We start from the raw sequence: 20,170 nt of genomic DNA on the forward strand, positions 1-20,170 counted from the left end.
ATTTGCAAGTGCAGGAATGGACAACTGACCAGTGTATGGTTTGGGTGGGGGGGGGGGGGGATACTTTCACGTCTGTTCATTTCCTCCTGGCTCTCCGAGCGGTCAGAGTAGCTCTTTGCTTACGCGTTGTGTGAAGGCCTCGTCTTGTCCTAAGGGCCGCTGTGCTGCTGCGCGGTGTGACGCGCTGGCGGGCGGAGGAGGCGGTGCAGCCGCATCAGCCATCAGAGGTTCCTGCGCGCAGCTGCCCGGCAGTCACGGCCTCGGCGGGACGCCTGCACGTCCACGGACCCCAGGAACTGGCGAGGTTTGCTTTATTATTGTCGGGGTTTATGTGTAAGTTGGCCGGTCTATCGCAGAAAGCGCCCGGATCCGCAGCGCAAGATGGAGAAAACGAAAGGAGTTTTGATGTGCTTGTATCCATCTGTACAAAGAGTATTACGTGCAGTAGGTCTATTTGTAGTTTTAGACTCCGAAGTTAAACCCCCTCTATTACATCCCTACTCTCGGCCGTAGTGGAGTAGTTGCGCAGTGGTGGTTTACGAGGCTGTATGAAGCGCACAGGCGCTGCTGGTCATCGCGCAGCGGCAGTGAACGGGTTAAGACCGCGCCTGCGCTCTGGCAGGGGCGCGGCTCTGCACGTCACTGACCATATAGACCATGTGTTTGTATGGTGGAGTGGTCCATATTGCCTCGATCTCCGAGGACACTGACGTCGGTGCAACTGCATCACGAAATCAACAATCCGTGTTGAAAGAGATCAATCTATACAGACATTAATGCATTTATTTATGCATTTCTTTGTCTTTTTGTGTCTGCTCATGAAATGCTCTTTATTTGGTATTCAATGCATCATGAAAAGGGAGTTCACATTAATTTAAAAACCCCAATTAATATTCATATCAAGGGGTTTAAAAATGTGGAGTTCTATGTCCAGCAGGAGGATGTCCTTCCCCTGTAGGTGGTGACCCATTCATGAGATTTTCCCCAAGTACCATAATGTTCCAGGTTTTTATGGCTTCCTGCCTGCTCCTCTGACGAATCTCCAGATTGATGTGTGTCTGCTGGTGGCACTTGTTTAAAAATAGTGACATTTCAGTGTGTGTGTCTATCTATCCTATCTCCCATTACATGGGAGCTCAAGTCCTGTTGTCCAGATGAGATATTTCCTGGAAAGGGAACATTCCAGGGAAACAACCTTCGTGCAATGTTTGGACCTGCCCCACCGCTTCTGGGATTTGACCCACCTCAGTCTCCACAGCACGTGCTCCGTCAGGTGATATTCATGCCGATGGACCTGTGTTTGGAAACTCGAGGTCATGTGTCTGATTGTAGTTCTGCTTTCCACTAAGCACTGTGTGTGAGTGTCTTTGTGTGTCTGTCAGTGGGTGGGTGTGTGTGTCTGTGACTATATATATAAAAACTGGAAAAAATTAAGAGACCAATTAACATTGATTTCTAAACTTGGAGTGGTGTCTTAATTTTTTCCAGAGTTTCTTCTGTGGATTCACCTCAGTATCCTCAGCCTGTGCTCCGTCAAGTGATCCTCATGGTGATAAACCTGAGATGACAGGTGATAAAATAGTGTTCTTCCTCAGTTCCCCCACCCCCCAACACTCCTTTTTTTTCTTCCTCCTGTGTTCCCCATCCCCTCTCCCTCCTTCACTGAGGGAGTGATAGCGTTTATATGTGTGTGAGGTGAGTAGTGTTTATACACTCACCTAAAGGATTATTAGGAACACCATACTAATACTGTGTTTGACCCCCTTTCACCTTCAGAACTGCCTTAATTCTACGTGGCATTGATTCAACAAGGTGCTGAAAGCATTCTTTAGAAATGTTGGCCCATATTGATAGGATAGCATCTTGCAGTTGATGGAGATTTGTGGGATGCACATCCAGGGCACGAAGCTCCCGTTCCACCACATCCCAAAGATGCTCTATTGGGTTGAGATCTGGTGACTGTGGGAGCCAGTTTAGTACAGTGAACTCATTGTCATGTTCAAGAAACCAAGTTGAAATGATTCGACCTTTGTGACATGGTGCATTATCCTGCTGGAAGTAGCCATCAGAGGATGGGTACATGGTGGTCATAAAGGGATGGACGTAGTCAGAAACAATGCTCAGGTAGGCCGTGGCATTTAAACGATGCCCAATTGGCACTTAGGGGCCTAAAGTGTGCCAAGAAAACATCCCCCACACCATTAAACCACCACCACCAGCCTGCACAGTGGTAACAAGGCATGATGGATCCATGTTCTCATTCTGTTTACGCCAAATTCTGACTCTACCATCTGAATGTCTCAACAGAAATCGAGACTCATCAGACCAGGCAACATTTTTCCAGTCTTCAACTGTCCAATTTTGGTGAGCTTGTGCAAATTGTAGCCTCTTTTTCCTATTTGTAGTGGAGATGAGTGGTACCCGGTGGGGTCTTCTGCTGTTGTAGCCCATCCGCCTCAAGGTTGTAAGTGTTGTGGCTTCACAAATGCTTTGCTGCATACCTCGGTTGTAACGAGTGGTTATTTCAGTCAAAGTTGCTCTTCTATCAGCTTGAATCAGTCGGCCCATTCTCCTCTGACCTCTAGCATCAACAAGGCATTTTCGCCCACAGGACTGCCGCATACTGGATGTTTTTCCCTTTTCACACCATTCTTTGTAAACCCTAGAAATGGTTGTGCGTGAAAATCCCAGTAACTGAGCAGATTGTGAAATACTCAGACCGGCCCGTCTGGCACCAACAACCATGCCACGCTCAAAATTGCTTAAATCACCTTTCTTTCCCATTCAGACATTCAGTTTGGAGTTCAGGAGATTGTCTTGACCAGGACCACACCCCTAAATGCATTGAAGCAACTGCCATGTGATTGGTTGGTTAGATAATTGCATTAATGAGAAATTGAACAGGTGTTCCTAATAATCCTTTAGGTCAGTGTATGTGTGTGTCTGTGAACGCACGCGCACAAGCATGTCTGCACGAGTGTACGTGGGTCCCCTGGGGTGAGTTTTACAGCCAGGTGAGGTGTGGGTGTTGGTGTGGTGGGTCACACTAAATAAACCACCTCACTCATGCTCCATCCCTCGCCCCTTCCAAGAAATAGAAACTGAAACCAGAGCAGCTGATAAAACCCTGCACGCTGAGCAGAGAGAGGCAGAGCAAACCCGGAGGGCACAGAGACGCAGGCGCAGAGAAGCAGAGGAGTTGAGCGCCACACTTCACACAAGCATGGCCCCCTTCTTGGTGAGTACAGACCCATATGGAACGAACATGTAGTAGATAGCTGGTATATTTGTCCTTCTTGCTTGGCTTCTCTGATGGCAGAGAGGAGAATGACACAATTGGGGGGGGGAAAAAAAGTGCGTATGTGTTCTCACTGGTTTGCATGTTTTTTTTCTGATCGGGGTGACAGTGCCCCTCTGTCCCACCAACTCTGCTGAAGCACCCAGCTCTGAGGTGCTTGCACAGGCTGGTACAGTCACCACACTGCAATCTGTGCCTTGTGTAGGTAGCAGTGGACCACTGTGTGCCTGTTAGGTTTATCTCTGCAGTGTCAGCTTCTGTGGTGTGTAACAGTGTATCTGTGTGTGTGTGTGTGTGTGCAGTGCAGCGTCTGAGTGCTGAGGGTGTGACAGTGTGTCTGTATCTATCTATGTGTGTGTGTGTGTGTGTGTGTCTGTGTCTGTCTGACTGTATATCTGCACATGTGTGACTCTGTATGTGTGTCTGTGTGCAGTACGACGATGAGCCCAAACCTGGAGACCTGATCGAGATATTCCGGCTGGGGTACCAGCACTGGGCCATCTACGTTGGAAGAGGTTATGTCATCCACCTGGCCCCGCCCAGTAAGAGCCCTTTGCATTATCTCAGTTACTGTTACTGTTATCACGGTCAGTGTCTGTGTGTCTGATCCTCCCTCCCAAATGCTCTCTCTGTTCCTCCACCTCCTCCACCCCTGTCCCTCCCATCCTCTCACCCTCCATTCGTCCCTCTCCTTCTTTTTTCTCCCTCCCCACCTCCTATTCCTCCCTCCAGGCGAGTTGGCAGGGGCGGGGGCGTACAGTATAATGTCCATGATGTGCGAGAAGGCAGTGATCAAGAAGGATCCCTTGCGGACGGTGGTGGGCAGTGACCGGTACCACATCAACAACAAGCTGGACAACAAGTATGACCCGCTGCCCGTGAGCAAGATCCTGCGGGAGGCAGAGCGGAAGGTGGGGCAGGAAGTGTCATACAGCGTGGCCCGGAGCAACTGTGAGCACTTTGTCACCAAGCTGCGGTACGGCACGCCCGAGTCCCCCCAGGTAAGGACCCCCCCATTGCCAACCCCAGAGACACAAAACTGAGGTGGCATTGCCCCCCTTTGCCCTCTCGTGGCACTGAGCCTGCCTTTCACACCTGTCTGTTTGTGTGCTTGCAGGTTCAGATGGCGGTGACGGTGGGGGTGGGAGCCCTGGTGGGGATGGGGCTGGTGGCAGGGGCAGCGTATCTCTTCAGTGGCAGCCAAAGCTGTAAGGAGAGGAGGAGTGAGCAGTAGTGTCCTTCCCATCTTCCCCCTGGAGAGACGCCCTGCCCTGAGACTTGCCCAGCATGAACCCCACACACAACACAGCACAACATAGCAGCACAGCACACTGCTCATCTCCCAGGTCTGGCCTGGGCTGTTTTCCTTGGTCCCAAACTAAAGTGACTCGTTAGATGTTAGACATTAACCGCCCCTCCCCCCAGCTGCAGTGCAGAGTTGCGTCTCTCCTCTCCTCCTAAGTGCCTGGCAATGGACGATCCCAAACAGATTGCTGCTGCCTCAACCCGCTCCACACTGTAAATCTGAAGGATTCAATTAATTGATTAATAAGATAATGAATTGTGTAATTTATTCAACAGTCTGATCTGGGTGTTTGGTTTCTGTTTTGTTTTATGTTCATAATCTGAGAATCCCAGCTATCCATCTCGAGATTTAACTGCCCCGTACAACAACATGTCCTAGTGGCCATGGTGATGAACGCTGGGGTGTGTCAATTCGAGGCGATTTCTTTATGGGGCTTTTTTCCCACTGAATGAACTAAAATCTTGTATGTTTGACCAGATTTAATAAATAATGAAGCATTTATACAGATTTCGAAAATTAAAATAAAACCTTTAATGCTCAATCTCTTGGAAAAATACGTATTTGCTGTTTGACTAAATATGTAGCAAATCTTAAATATGGTTTTGCAAACTAAATATTTACCGTTGAAATATATTTTTAAATGAAATCTTAAATTTCTGACTCACCCCACCTGAAGAGAAAAAAGTAATGTTTATATGTGAAGACTGTATAGGAAAGTTGAAGAAAGTGTTTTGTGATAATTATATAATGTTTTATATTAACACTAGCATTGGAAGTAGCTTGTATACAGACTGAACAGATTAGCTTTAGCAGGCTAAGCAAAAGGTTAAAGGTTCATTTGTTAGAAAGTCCTGTCAGTAATAAAAGATCACACAGTGCCAAAATGGTCTACAGCGGTTTTGTTGAAAATCTGTTTGTGACTTTGTTTCTCCAGATAGGCAGGAATTGTTTCTGTTAATGGGCGATTGACACTAGGTAAATGACGACCATGGGATCGCATCTTCCTAGTGTACATCAAAGACAGACATCTGCTTTTTGGATCCATTGCCTCTCCACTGGAGGACAGATCGTAAACGGACCCGGAATTGTACCTTCTGATTGTATGAGAGGGAATAAGATGTTACGTCATTTTCCTATAAAAGTTGCACTCACGTTTGTAAACATTAAGTCCTCACTGAAGGAATTTCCTGACGTGGGGCTTCAGAGCGGCTTGATTAAAGTTCTATTTGCTTTATCTCAATGACTTCTCCACTTATTTCCGAGACGGGTTCTACAATATGTATAGCATTGTATTTTCCATACGAGTTCTACTCCATGAAATGTACATGTTTTATTTACTGATTGTGGACACTTTCATACAACGTATAAATAAATATGCTATAAATAACATGCTAATCTATGTACTCTTATCAAATAGGTTTAATTTATGTAAAAAATGTTTCCTTATCCACGCAAATTTTAAACCATAAAGCTATAATTGTAAAATATGGACATTTTTCCTTGTGTGAACTATTATAAAACATACATTTAAATGTATGTTCCATATACATATATTTGTATAAATCATGTTCATTTAAATGATACCCTTGTTATTATTATGAACATAGTTAATGTTATGGTCTTATGTATTAGTAATACAAGAACATTACATAAAACATAAGCATTGTGGTGAAATTATAATATTGTAACAGATTCACTAAATCACAGAGACAGACTCTGCTGTAAACCTAAACGCTCTTTATTACCACCGGCACTAACAGCTCTTTCAACAGCTCTTTATATAGACTAGGCACAGACACACTCATACAGTGGACAGGGAAGGAGGGCTGTGATGGTCACTGCAAGCAGAGGTGGACAAACACAGGAACACATGGGGGAAGGAACAGCCTGGAGGGGAATTCCACAGAGAACAGTCCCTTAAGGAACTATTTTCAGGCGGCGCTGACAACCACTCCCATGAGACCCACTGCTCCACCACTGGATCACACCAGCAGAGGGCGTTACAGTAATTTACTTGTATTATTGGTCTTCAGTCATAAAAAATGCACTACTGTAGCCTATTATTCTAAAGTGCAAGATACGAATCCCTTGGCATGCTGTTTATTTTGTAACAAATGCTTAAACCCAACCATCCCTTCCGCTGAAAATTTTAATTGGTAACTATTACAAATGGTAATGAGCCTTTTGTCACTGGTTGAGATACAAATTAGGTATTCACTCATAAACATTCCCTTTTATTGAAGCACTAGGCATGTTTACTAAATTTTCTTCAGGATTGTGAATAAATATTTTAGCATAAATGTATACACATACCATGGACCCTTTTAAAATGTATATTTCTGTAAGAATTCATCACTGCCACCAAAGTTGGGTTACATCATGAATCATGAATATACAGAACTGGGTAGTAATATACAATAACTTCAGACCTAACAAGAGCAGGTTTAACCAACTAAAAATACACCAAGAATATTTTAATTTAGAAAGTGTAATTTAAGTATACCTAGCAGTTCAGCATGAAAAAATATGGTAGTACTTTTGTATTTTTTCCAGTTACCCTTCTGGTGCAGAAAAGCTACACTTGGTGAAGGATATCATTACTAATTTTGCTTCCTTGAGATCTGATATACCAATGGCTGGAAATGAAGGATTTGTAAGATTTATGCATGTACTGTACATATCAATGCCAAATTGAGATGATATATGAAATATACTAAATTGCATATTTGTTTCTATTACCAGGAACATTTCTATGATCCCATCTGTCACTGTGTATTCATTGAAATGAGACTATGAAACATCAGACAGAATATTTTGTAGTCTATAGTTAATCTGATCTATGCTTAAAGTAATTTATAGTTTAGAAGTCTGTTCTCAGACCAGACCTTTTTTATTCAGGTCATATTATAACATGCTATTTTTAATGTTATACAACTCTGTACACTTTGGTCTGATAAATATCTATGACATTTGAACTTACTATTTTATTGTATTTCAGGTTGACTTTGAGTTTAGAAAGCTCACTGATGGCAAAGTACTGCTTTTTATCAGAAGGTGGGAAGGAACTATAATTCCAAAACTGAAGCAAGTAGCAGCACTGGAAAAAAAAAGATGAAATTCAAACCTTGCTGTTGGAGAATAATGATCAAAGTGATGGTAAAAAAAAATGAGAACCAAATTCTTATGTGGTCATTAAAGGATACTTTTTTGTTCAAACACAATTCCCTCATTTACATTAATACCTACAGCATGTTTTGTATTTTTATAATTTTTCAAATCTCCAGTTTGTAATTTAAAAATATGCTTCTTGTTATGCACTGACAAAATGCCAATAATGTGATTATTAGTTCCTTAGACTACACTGATGTTAATTGCTCCAACTTTGACATCACAGCGTGGGTAGTTTTGTGGGCATAGTGAGAAAGGATTTTTGATTTGTCTTTGTGTTTTTCATTATTATCATCAGTGTTTCCCCTACCATTTGCCAGGCCAGATGGTCCCTGGCCAGCTGATGCCTGACCTACCGTTTTGGCATTCAGCCTCTGCATTGCTCATCTGAGCAGAGGAGCCCAGCAGTGCATCATCATCGCCAGGAATGACAAAAATGCTATTCCACTTATTGCAGACCCAGGGTCAGGTGTTATGATGCAGGGAACATGTAGGACCAGGTTTGACAGTTCTCAAAAAGAAACAAATTTAATTCAGTTTCCTATCTTCAAAAAAACAAAAACAACTAAACAAAATAAACAAACAGAATGATTGTAACAAACCTATCTCTTCACAGATCTGTGCTGCTCCACCAATGGGATTGGTGGGATTCTGCAGATCTGCGCAGAACCGCGGACATCTGCGCAACAGAATGTGACTCGATTGTACACAAGCGTGTGTTTCGCTAAACGCTGAACACGCTTGGTGTGGTTTACTGTATTTCTTGGCAGATGCCCTTATCCAGGGCGACTTACAACATAAGTGCAATACAGAGTGCAAAAATATAGTTAGGTACAAGGCATCAAACATTACAAATTCAAGTTATATTATGTTATATTAAACATAGCAATTCAAAATATAATACATTTTACAACTTCCAATTTACACAGGTAAGTACAGTAAGTGAGGTCATACATCCTGGACAGTAAAAGCTAAGTGCTGTCAAGATGTTGGGTCACAGTCAAGGGCTACGGGAAAGGGAGCAAGGAGGTAAATAATCAAAAACACAAGAAGCATGATAAAACTCTGTGAAGTGCTACCTAAAGGAGATTAAAAGGACTAATATTACAAGTACTCTCTGAAAAGATGCGTCTTGAGGTCAAGGACTCTGCTGTTTTGACTTGGGTGGGCAGGTCATTCCACCATTTAGGGGACAGGGATGAGAAGGAGCGGCTCTGGAGGAAGGAGAGTGGTGTGGAAGAAACTCAATCTTCAATCAGGTTGGAACGTTTGTTGCAATGCCTTTATTACACATGACGTGGAGAGGAAGAGTGAATCAAGATTCCAAAGTTGCTCTAACTCCATTGTAAAAGTCAGAGCTTTTTATACACACAAAAGTCTAAGATCTGGTTATAATTAGAAAGTCATTACTATGTTATCTTAAAAGCTGGCTAAGCAGAATATATATCATTATAGAACAGAGTTCATAGGTCAACACATGGATTAGGGAAAAGGCACTTATATCATACTGTTTGACATTGTCTCCAAGATTCTCATCATAAATAACAAACAGAGGACAAACTACCTTCTGGTCTGACCTTCTAGCTTGACCTTATCTTTCTTAAGGATAAATGAAGTAAAACAGATGTGAGAAAGGAATTTCTAACTTTCCTTCCACACTGGAGAGGAGGCAGAGTTAGTCTTCTGGCACCAGAAGAGCACAGTGGTCTGGAGGGGATTTATGGGGTAGCTTGGTGCAGTGTGGTCGAGACAGCGGTAGGTGAGGGTCAAAGTCTTGAACAAAATGCGTGGTGCTATCGGGAGCCAGTGGAGGGAGCGGAGCAGTGGAGTAGCGTGTGTGAATCAGGGCAGAGAGAATACCAGACGAGCCGCAGAGTTCTGGATGAGCTGGAGCAGCGGTAGTAGTTGCAGGCAGGCCGGCCAGGAGGGAGTTGCAGTAGTCCAGGCGGGAGAGGACCAGTGACTGGACGAGCAGCTGAGTCAAGTAGTCGGTGAGGAAGGGACGGATTCTGTGTATGTTGCTCAGGAAGAATCTACAGGTGCGTGTCAGCGTGGTGATGTGCTGAGTGTAGGAGAGCGCAGGATTGAGGGTGACTCCTAGATTTTTAGTGGAAGAAGAAGGAGAGAGTGTGGTGGATTCCAAGGGGATCGAGATGGAGAGATCAGCAGAAGGTGAGGAAGAGTGGGGATAAACAAGAGATCTGATTTGGAGAGGTTGAGCTTGAAGTGGTGCGAGTGCATCCAGGCGGAGATAGCAGACAAGCAGGACGAGATGCGAGAGGGAATGAGAGGGTCAGAAGAGGGAAAAGACAGGAAGATCTGGGCATCATCAGTGTAGAAGTGGTAGGAGAAACCATGGGATGCGATGAGGGGGTCCAGGGAGCGAGTGTAGAGAGAGAACAGGAGGGGGCCCAGGACAGAGCCTTGGGGAACGCCTGTGAGGAGAGGTTGGGGGGTGGATGAGGAACCTCGCTATGTCACTTGGTAGGACCGGTCACTGAGGTAGGAGGAGAACCAGGTGAGGGCAGTCCCAGAGATTCCAAGGTCAGCGCGACAGGAGAAGGAGTGAGAGGGAAAGAATCTGTGTGCTTCACTTTAATCACTGTTGTGTTGTTTGCCATGAAAGCTGAGACTCTCAGTTTTCTAATGATATGAAGCATTCTCTGATGCAGTCTTCTGAAATGGGGGGGGGGTCGGGATACTTGGTCTGAGTAGGAATACAAAATCTCAGAAAATATTGACAATTATGATGTATTCTGGAACCAGGCAGCCTTCTGATCAAAACAAGACCATCCACGTTCTGGTAGAAACAACACACCCATAGAGAGCTCAAAATGTGAAGATGGAAAACTCTACACAATGTGTACTGCTACACAATGATTTTACATAATTAGATCCGAACTTCTTTGTGTTTGATATAAAATAATATATACTGGCTTAATCTTCAGGGATGGGCAAAGATACATCAAAATGTATTTTAAAATAAGATACCAAATACCTTAATTTTAAGTGTATCAAAATAAACTAGAAAATACAGCAGCCATACCATGTATCAAAATAAACTACTGTATTTTTGTATTTTAAAAATACTAAAAATACTTTTACAAGGGAGCATGAAATCACTTTTCAAACCTTCCTTCTATCGGCCTGTTTGATCTATCCCTTCACCAGTAAACTGACTCAGCTGATTAAGTAGATAATGTTTGATAGCAACAGCTTTCCTCTGCCTAACAAGTCGTGCGATAAATCTGACATATGCAACCAGTTAACAGATGAAATATTCACATATCCCTGTGATCACCCAGATGAAGGTTAGTTTTAAAGTAACCAACAGTTCAATGTTTAACTAACAGTTTGCTAATGACTCATAATTGTATCCTAATTTAGTTACTTGGTGTTTGGTAATGATGGGCCTACTTTTCATCAGCAACACTGACTCAATGACAAACAAGTCATTCATAAGAACACAACTGATGGCACCTTTATTCATAGCAACTAGTTTCTAAGTAATGAATCATTTGATTGTTAATCATAAATATAATAAATTATGTGTCAGGCAGTCATTCATGCAATGGTATGCGAAATCATGATCCTACTAAACAGCTACTTAAATTAGGGTACAATCATTTAGCATTCAATTATTTATTTATCAATCATTGGACACCTATTTGGAGGTTGAAAACAAACATTTTAGCACTTTGTCAACAATTATTAAATGATCAATATGTTTTGATTTTAAATGTAGCCAGAAACATAATCAGAAAGTAGCAACAGAGCTTGCCAAGGAGTGGTGGAAAGGTTGACAACCTGCTCTTTAATGGCGTTGCAGCACAACATTGTTAATGACAATAAGGCACACGTGTGTGCATTTAACAAGTTACACCATATCGTGGTATTATAATGTAATATTGTACAACACTGAAACGCTTTTATTTATTTAGGGTTAGAGTCCCCATTAAACTTTCTGCTGGTTTAACTGAATTGGGTGTAGATTTATATCGGCTCAGTTTGACATTTTGGCACTGGCTAGGGCTGGGGTTCAGGCTGGTATTTGGGTCTAAAATGAGGCCCGTACCCTTTTGTTGTAATACAGTGGGTTATAGTGAATAGTCTCTCCTCTCTAACGATTGAACATGACTTGCAAATTAAGCTGATTCAATCCTGTATCAGCATCAACTGAAAATGTGGATGTTTAAGAAAAAAATCACAATAAAAATGGAAACATTGAAAATGATGAATATTGCCCAACCAGTAAAAATCAGTTTAGTTTGAATATGCCATATAGATGGTGATAGGAAAGGTCCAAATCCTGCATTATGATTGGCCAGAGCAAAATAGAGTGCCTTACTGTAACATGGCGCATTGTGACACATGTATCCATGACAACAGCTTTAGAATGCTTCACATGTATTCTAATGGTCAACCAGTCCATACAGAGAGACACACCTTCTCATTGTTAAACAGACCATACAAATAACCTAAAGAGAGCACCAAGATGTGTAGAGTTTTTCTAACACAGAAAGTTAAAGACTTTTTTGGCCAATTCCAAAAAAAACAGGCCCAGATGGCTATAGAAGTATCCATGGAGATCGATGAAATGGAGGAAGAACCCATGGAGATTGATTTTAAATTTCCTGTAGATGTGGAAATGTTGACTGTGGTTCCCCTGGCTATTCCACTCAAGTACAAGTCCAGGAGAAGATGGAGCCACAGAATGCGCCCATACTGACACCGTTAACTGGGCATGGTCCTCTCCTTCAAGGCCAGGCCCATCTGCTGGCCTCCCTCCTCTGTCCCCGAGGCTGTGCTGCTGGAGGCTTCACAGAGGAGGAGGATATGAAGATCTGGACCTCACTGTGGAGGCAGACAGCAACCTCCTGCTCATGCTCCTCTCCTTCAAGGCCAGGCCCATCTGCTGGTCTCTCTCCTCCATCCCCAAGGCTGTGCTGCTGGAGGCTCAGCCGGAGGGCTTCACAGAGAAGGAGGAGATGAAGATCTGGACCTCACTGTGCAGGCAGACAGCAGCCTCCTGCCTTTTTCCAAGTCCAAGTGTATTCGGCCCATGCTTTCTCTTTTGATGACGCCTTTTGGATTTCCTTGATTGTCTTGTTCGTTCGATCGCCTGACCTGCCGACTGTGACTGCACTACGCCTCTTGCCTAGCCCTATTGTACCACGCACCGGATTCCTGACCCTCAGTCAGTTTTCTGACTTATTCCCACTACCTGCACTTCGATCCCCTTCTCTCCTGTCAATCGTGATCCCCAAGAGTAACAGAGGGGGCGAAGGCTTCCTGGTGATGGCCTTTGCACTGCCTAACACCCTGCTGGTCACCATTCGGCGGGCTGCACCTCCCAGATCCAGGCACTAGACGTGTGCATGGGGCCCATTCTGCGGGGCTTCCTGCAGAAGTGGAGTGCCTGTTTGGGGCAATAAATAGAAAAACCAAATGGAAAATAAAATCTCTAATAAAAGAGTAAATATATATATATATATTTTGTGATTCTTGTTTTCCATCTTTGTTATTCAATTTTCTTGAACTGGTTTGATTACAAATGCATCCAACTATGTGTCCACAACCAGATTTTTAAAGGGGAATTTCAAAAGGTTTGTATTTTGTATTTTGTATTTTTTTACAGTTCATTACACACCTTGCATTTTATTTGTGTGTGGGGGGAGAGGGTGGGGATGGAACTGAATGAGCCTGTATTTACTAAAATCTCGGATATACTTTTTATGCCTTCCTAGCGCATCCTGCCCCGATTCTTGTAACTTGTTGCAAGGTTCCATTTTGTAGTAAACATTTCAGTTAACGTAGCACTAATTATGTTGTCTTGTGCAGTAGGGTAGGCAATGCTCCAGGCTTGCTGGATCCGGCTCCGGAGTGGCTCCAGAGTCTCAGTTCTAGCTCCAGGCCAGCTTAAATCAAATGGTTACATTTGCAAAAGTCAACACTAAGATCCCATCATTTGAAAAAACTCCTCCCCTGAACCCATATGAGTACTTTTACAAGTATGTGCCAGCTGAAATGATGGCATAGATCAGCAGTTCCCAAACTTTCTGGGTGGCGCCCCCCCAAAAACATTTGAGTCACAGCTCACTCCCACCCTCCCCATGTCTCACACGGTCATATTTATATTTATTTTTTTGAAAGCCCTAATGCTTAACGAGGATGAATACACTTTAATACTTGTTTGCATTTCACTTTTCACTATTTTATTTGGCCATTTACATTGGAATCTCTCTGCATGAACCTATTCTTACTCCATCTAGTGCTGCTCACTCAAATTAATGAGACGGGTGAGCCTGAAGATACATTAACGCCTTCTTTCCATTTCATATGATTTTACCTATTTTATATTTTCAACTATTCAGTCTCATCCCTAATTATATATATATTTCTATGTTAATGTGTTTCCAAAATATTGTAGCAGAGTCCTGGTGAGCTCGTTTCCCACGACTCGATGACATATTGGAGCTGCAAGTTATTCTTATGTATTTATTTGACCGTAATTATCACCTCACATGCTGTGTATTTTGGTCTGAAACTACCAATTAGACGCTGCTATCTGACAATCCACTATTCTCATTGGACTGAATCTCATTCACTGGATATGGAAGAGTCCAATAACCGAGAACTGATTTATACTCTTATTATTCAGGACAGTGCAGTTTGTTTTTAATGTGTGTAAGTGTGGAAAAAGTCGTTTTATAGAGATAGGTAGATGCAAAAGAAATAAGATTATCCAATCATGCGCCCCACAGTTTGGGAACCACTTTTTCGTGCACAACCAACAAAAACTTAACATAGGCTGAAAGTAGCAAGCTAACCTTAACTGTGAGGGCTGCTACTCGGGTCAAATAGTTACCTAGAACATTACGTAAATTGGTAAACGATTTAGTCTAGGCTACTAAAACGAACACCAAAACTTAACATGAACTGTTAAAAAATTTAGCAATTTATGCTAAAAATCGGTGGAAAGCTGGCAACCTGCACGTTTCTCACCTTGACCTTCTTCTTCGGGTATGGATCAATTTTCTGTTCTGATCTCAACAAGTCTGGGCAAGTAGGCACCAATCAGAGGCAGCATTCTTATGATGTCATCATGTAGACTTCTCACAAAGTATTTTACAGTATTTTTAAACTACAAAATACAAAACACTAAAGTATTTTGATACAAAATATGAAGCCATTTCCATCAACCCTATCAAATACAAATTACAAAATCCTATTTTGTATTTGAAATACGTATTTTATCATAAATACTGCCCATCCCTGATCATAGGGTAGTAATTTTGGGAAGCCAAATGTAAAATAATGCATTTTGTTTACACTTATTTTTTCACAGATTTATTTAAAATCTTGAGTTTTTTCAGATTTAAGAAATAAATAAATAAATATGGTAAATATTACTAATAAATATGTAACTTTAAGATTTAAGTTCTGACCCACAACATAACTATTTAGTTTTAAACTGAATATTTTTTAAATCTAATGCTAATTCTAATGTGGGGTTAGCAAAACAAATATTTAGCTAACATGCAAATAAATCCCACCAATCTGTGATACGTCAGCCTTCTTAGCCCATGGGGACGTGTCATGCCGGGGACTTCTATAATCAGAGCTGCGGTTTCGTGCATCGCCCAGGGCCCCATTCCAGGTACCTGGTTTAACTAATTCAGGCTAATCACCCGGATTGAGTTAGCCTGATTTCAATCATCGGATTATCTCCTATGGTCATTTACTCAGCTGGACTTTAAGTTTGCTTTGAGGAAAGGAAAAAAGACAGACTTCTGTCAAGTTATCTGTAGGATATTTCCTTAAAACACTTCTGAAGCAACTTCTGTTGGAATTTCATGCATAAATTAAAATGGGGACAACCTACGAAGCCACCTATGAGACTGCACAATACCAAGAAAAAGGGAGCAAAGTCTATGCATGAATTGTGGATCAATGCAATGCAATGCAAAAAAAAAAGAACGCATTAAACCAATAGTGAAGCCGATTCTAAGCTACAATACCGGTAAAGTTTTTTGCAACAACCTGCAGGGTTAAATGCTGGTGTTCACTGGGTGACAAATATTACATTTTTACATGTATATCAATGTCTTTGAATAAAGTTTAAATATTTAAGTTAAGTTGGTGTAAATGTTATTTCAGCTCCTGTTTTCTGTTAAATTGTTCCTGTATTTCAGGAAGAAAAAAACAATTGGAATAACTAAAATGTGTTTTCTTGTATGAAACTCTGGTGTACGTGTATAGTAGTGGTCAAGTATGCACGTATTAGTTATTACAATCTAAGATGTAGGACCTGGGGTGGGTTTATCAATTTTGTGGCCCCAATCAAAGCTCAGTTTAGGGGCCCCTTCACCTACCTGTCATGACCACTTTGGAATCACCACACACACCAGTGTCTGCCACAATCCTATGCCATTATAAGGGTGGGCTAGAATATCGTCAGTGCACTCGAACTAAAGTTAAAATGGGAGAGTGAAGGACATTTTCTTACCTTCTAGAACTTCTTCACTTCGCTGTCTTTCACTGTTACACCCGCTACCTGACAGTTCCCAGGATCACCGCCAGAGGCCGCCCTTACTACAATGTTTCCCATGATCTTCACATCACTCGCCTCATTATTGATTAATTATTCCTTGTCTCTCGTTTCTCACCGCCCCTGCTCCTATAGTTCCCTACTAATTACCCCTTGTGTATATATAGCCCTTTGTTCCCAGCTTTCATCGCGAAGTCTTATCGTCTGTATAGTCACATTTCCCAGCCTGATCTTTCGCATTGTTTTCTCGTGTACCAGTCCCCAGCTTTTGTCTCTCGATCCCCGATTCTTGGATTTTCCTGACCAGCCTGTTCGCCCGATCTCTTGACCACCGCTAGTGCCCCTGACCTGCAGTTTTGCTTTGCCCTTGTTCCCTGACGTGTCCATTGTGCTCTGCTCCTGGGTTCACCACACCCGGCGATCCCCGTCCCACATTCACTCACTGATGCTGGCCCAAATGTGTCATGACGCTAAATGAAATTACCGTTTGTACATAGATGGGATGTGTAGGGCTATGGACACTGACAGAATCGCGGGATTCAGGGGGCTTTGTTCAGCTATTCTGAAAAAGTAAGAGGAGTCTTCAGTTCAATTGTTCAGCCAGACAGTAGAACTAGTTACTACACAAATAGAAAATAAATATGAATAAATGCATAACACAAACTGAATAAAATAGAGATTTAAAAAGAAGGATGTGCAAATTACATCGCAAATTGTTTCATTGTCATAGTTTCCGACTGAAAATCCAGACTTTTAAATGAGAATATTTTAGATTAATATACATTATTTAGATAACTATATATATATATATATTAATCTGTTTCAATATTGATACAAACGTGTGCTTTCAGTGTTGTTGTGTGTGGAAGTTTTGTGCCAAAAATACCAACATGATTGTCTGGCTTTAACGATGATCGCATCAGAGCCTCAATATGTACACTACTTAAAAAAATAAAAATAATAATAATAATAAAAAAATATATATATCAAATGCAGCCTAAGGTATCCCGTCAATTTGCCACGCACATTTCATCACAAACAATAAGGTCACTGACCAAAGATTGTCATCAACAAGTTTTCTTTTGTGAATCACTATTTAAGCTGAGCTAAAAACAAATAGCGCTTTAATAAATAATGCATAACAGATACAGTACGTATTCAATTCAGTAAAAGCATAAAACCTGATAACTTACTGTGTCGTTTGATTTAGATCGCATACTTATGTCCTACAACGATTCCAAAACAGCCTTTAATATAATCCTACAGTTAGCCATGGTAGACTGATAAGTCTTTTCAACTCTTTAATCTCATCGATACATTTGGCTACATAGTTGTAACTAAGGCTTCCTATAGAAACTATAGATTTACCAGCATCACTCTGTCGACTTGTGTCCATGGGGTGCCGGTCACGTCGTGTAGACTTCTGTCATTTATTCGTCTGATTCGTGTGACTTCAGAGCTATGTATACAAATACACACTTCCTAGCATAATAATAGTAAATACTGAAACAACAATATCCCACAATGATAAAAAAATAGATTACTATAATACGATTTTTTCTTTTTGTAAATTCCAGTTTAATGGGCTATGAGGATTCAAACTTATAATGACATTTTGCACTTTGCTTGGCAGCTAAAGAAACAATAACGCAGAGTGGTCCACATGCATGCTGGCAGATGGAGATAGTGCTCTTTCAGAAGAAGAAAAAAATATAGGGATGTTCTTAGAACACTTAGTGAACTCTGCAAAAAAAAAAAACTTCCTGGTAATGTTAGTTTGCAACATCCCAACAACCTTAGAATTTTTGTTAGGGCCGGTCCAGGGAACGAGGACTGCATCTGGACACACAATCTAAAACACTAGTTTTCCATTTCAATAGAAGTCCAAGTCTTTACTTCTAGGCACTCGGAAACACCCCTGCTGCCCACGAAGATTTGCACAAGAATCGAGAGGAGGAGAAAGGACAGCTTACAACAACACAGCAGTACAATAAACTGCATGAAGGGACATTAAACGCGTTCGTCCGTTTCGATTCCTCCTTCTCACAATTAATGCATCCGTTACTTTGCTTCGCCCTGAAGAGCCCGTGTCTTGATATCTGTATTGCTTTCCCGTGTTGGTGCAGCAAAATAAAGGTGACTTATGGGAAGAGGTGGGCCTTGGAGTAGCGATGCCACTCTGAGTCCGACATCGACCCCTAGCGGTCTGCTATTCCACACTGCTGCCCAGAGTGTGTGTGTGTGTGTTTGGATGTGTGTGTGTGTGTTTGGATGTGTGTGTGTGTGTTTGGATGTGTGCTATCCAGTGCTCTGTGTGTTGCAGGTGTGCAGTGCTGTGCTGAGTGCAGGGCTCCCTCCTGTGGTGGCCTGTGGTTCTGCAGCTCAGAACCTCAGTGACTGAGGGCAGACTGACCAGGAGAGAGCAGAGATTGGCCCAGGGGACAGTCTGTCCACACATGACACTCTCAACACAGACACCACTCATACAGCATTGACAGGTAGAAGTAATCAAATATTTAAAGCAGACATGCAAAAATTGGGGATGGATTTGTTTTGCCCTGGGCTGGCCTACGTGCCCCATCCAGGGTGTACCCTGTCCGGCACGCTGTACCCGCCGGGTTCAGCTCTGGTTCACCGTGACCGTGTCCTAATTGTCATGTTCTTGCATGTGTAAATATGGATAGCCCTATAGAATATAGAATATACAAACAAGTACTCCCCCCCCCACAAAATAAAATTGAATACAAATAAAGACATGCACCATATATTATCTTTTTAATATATCTTTTTATATGCAACTGATTACCATTAAAAACATTATTACTGCCAATAAAACTACTGCCATTACTTTATTTTTACTAGAGGGAACTAATGATTCACTTATTCAGATAAATATCTAGGAATTTTAATTGATGACCTCTCTTCCAAATTGCATATACAGCAACTTGCAAAAAAAGCTGAAGTGGAAGTTGGGATTTTATTTTAGGAATAAGGCTTGTTTTTCTTTCAAAGCTACAAGGAGACTTGTTTCAGCTACTTTTATGCCAATCCTAGACTATGGTGATATATATGAATGCTTCTGCTCAGTGTTTGAGATCAGTTGACACCCTTTACCATGGAGCACTGAGATTTATTTTAAATTGCACAGCACTTACACACCATTGCACTTTATATGCTGGGGATGGCTGGCCTTCCCTAGTCACCAGCAGACTCAGTCACTGGTATATTTTTATTAATTAAGCCATTCTGGGTTTGCTACCTTCTTATTTATGCATTTTTATTCTTAAAAAATGTGGTGGGTACGGTCTCCATTCACAGGACGTTATTATGCTGTCTCAAATGTCAGAATGGAATTTGGAAAAAGGGCTTTCATGTACTCTGCCCCATCAACTAGGAACACCTTACAAAAAATATTTAAATTGGAGGAACTTGTCCCTCTTAGTATTTTTCAATCATTGATGATTTAGAGGCTGATTCCTTGTCTTGTCAATGTTTATAATTTGCTGTTTCTATGATTGTAAATTATGGCTGTGATTTATTTGTTTTTCTTATTATTAGAGTACTTGTATTATATTGTATTTAGTCATTTTTATATAACGACTTGCTGCTTCCCGTCTTGGCCAGATTTTTAATTTCAGTGAGGTTAAATAAAGGTTTAATAATAATATTGTCAAAAGTCACTGTGTCTACTACAAATATGTTGGTATTTTCATAGCATTTCACTTATTACCTAAATACATGCACATTTTTGGTTCATAAATAATACTTTTAATAATTTTTTTAACAAAAAACAACCATTAAGTAGTCTTTCACGATTTACTTACTAACAATTTAAAATGGCAAACTT

General features: G+C 41.6%; 1 protein-coding gene across 5 annotated transcripts; it reads left to right on the plus strand.

Moving 5' to 3' along the window:
• Positions 1–66: 66 nt before the first annotated feature.
• On the plus strand, positions 67–5,838 carry LOC136764654 (phospholipase A and acyltransferase 3). Of its 5 annotated transcripts, none has more exons than XM_066718882.1 (6): positions 67–304; positions 1,489–1,570; positions 3,093–3,238; positions 3,732–3,840; positions 4,031–4,299; positions 4,416–5,838. In XM_066718882.1, the coding sequence occupies exons 2-6, from the start codon at positions 1,564–1,566 to the stop codon at positions 4,530–4,532; spliced, it is 648 nt and encodes a 215-aa protein (XP_066574979.1). In that variant the 5' UTR covers positions 67–304; positions 1,489–1,563; the 3' UTR covers positions 4,533–5,838. The 5 variants fall into 5 exon arrangements, with proteins under 5 accessions (XP_066574979.1, XP_066574980.1, XP_066574981.1 ...); XM_066718883.1 differs by having other exon boundaries at positions 3,099–3,238; XM_066718884.1 differs by lacking the exon at positions 1,489–1,570.
• Positions 5,839–20,170: the final 14,332 nt, after the last annotated feature.

Source organism: Amia ocellicauda, chromosome 12 (assembly GCF_036373705.1).
Source record: "Amia ocellicauda isolate fAmiCal2 chromosome 12, fAmiCal2.hap1, whole genome shotgun sequence".
NCBI classification, from domain to species: domain Eukaryota; kingdom Metazoa; phylum Chordata; class Actinopteri; order Amiiformes; family Amiidae; genus Amia; species Amia ocellicauda.

Bases quoted from the DNA above. Each gene is read 5' to 3' on its own strand.
- LOC136764654 (XM_066718881.1), top strand. From the start codon at position 2,934: ATGTGTGTGTCTGTGAACGCACGCGCACAAGCATGTCTGCACGAGTGT. The intron at 3,841-4,030 runs GTAAGAGCCCTT...TCCTCCCTCCAG, and splicing joins CATCCACCTGGCCCCGCCCA to GCGAGTTGGCAGGGGCGGGG. The intron at 4,300-4,415 runs GTAAGGACCCCC...GTGTGCTTGCAG, and splicing joins GCACGCCCGAGTCCCCCCAG to GTTCAGATGGCGGTGACGGT.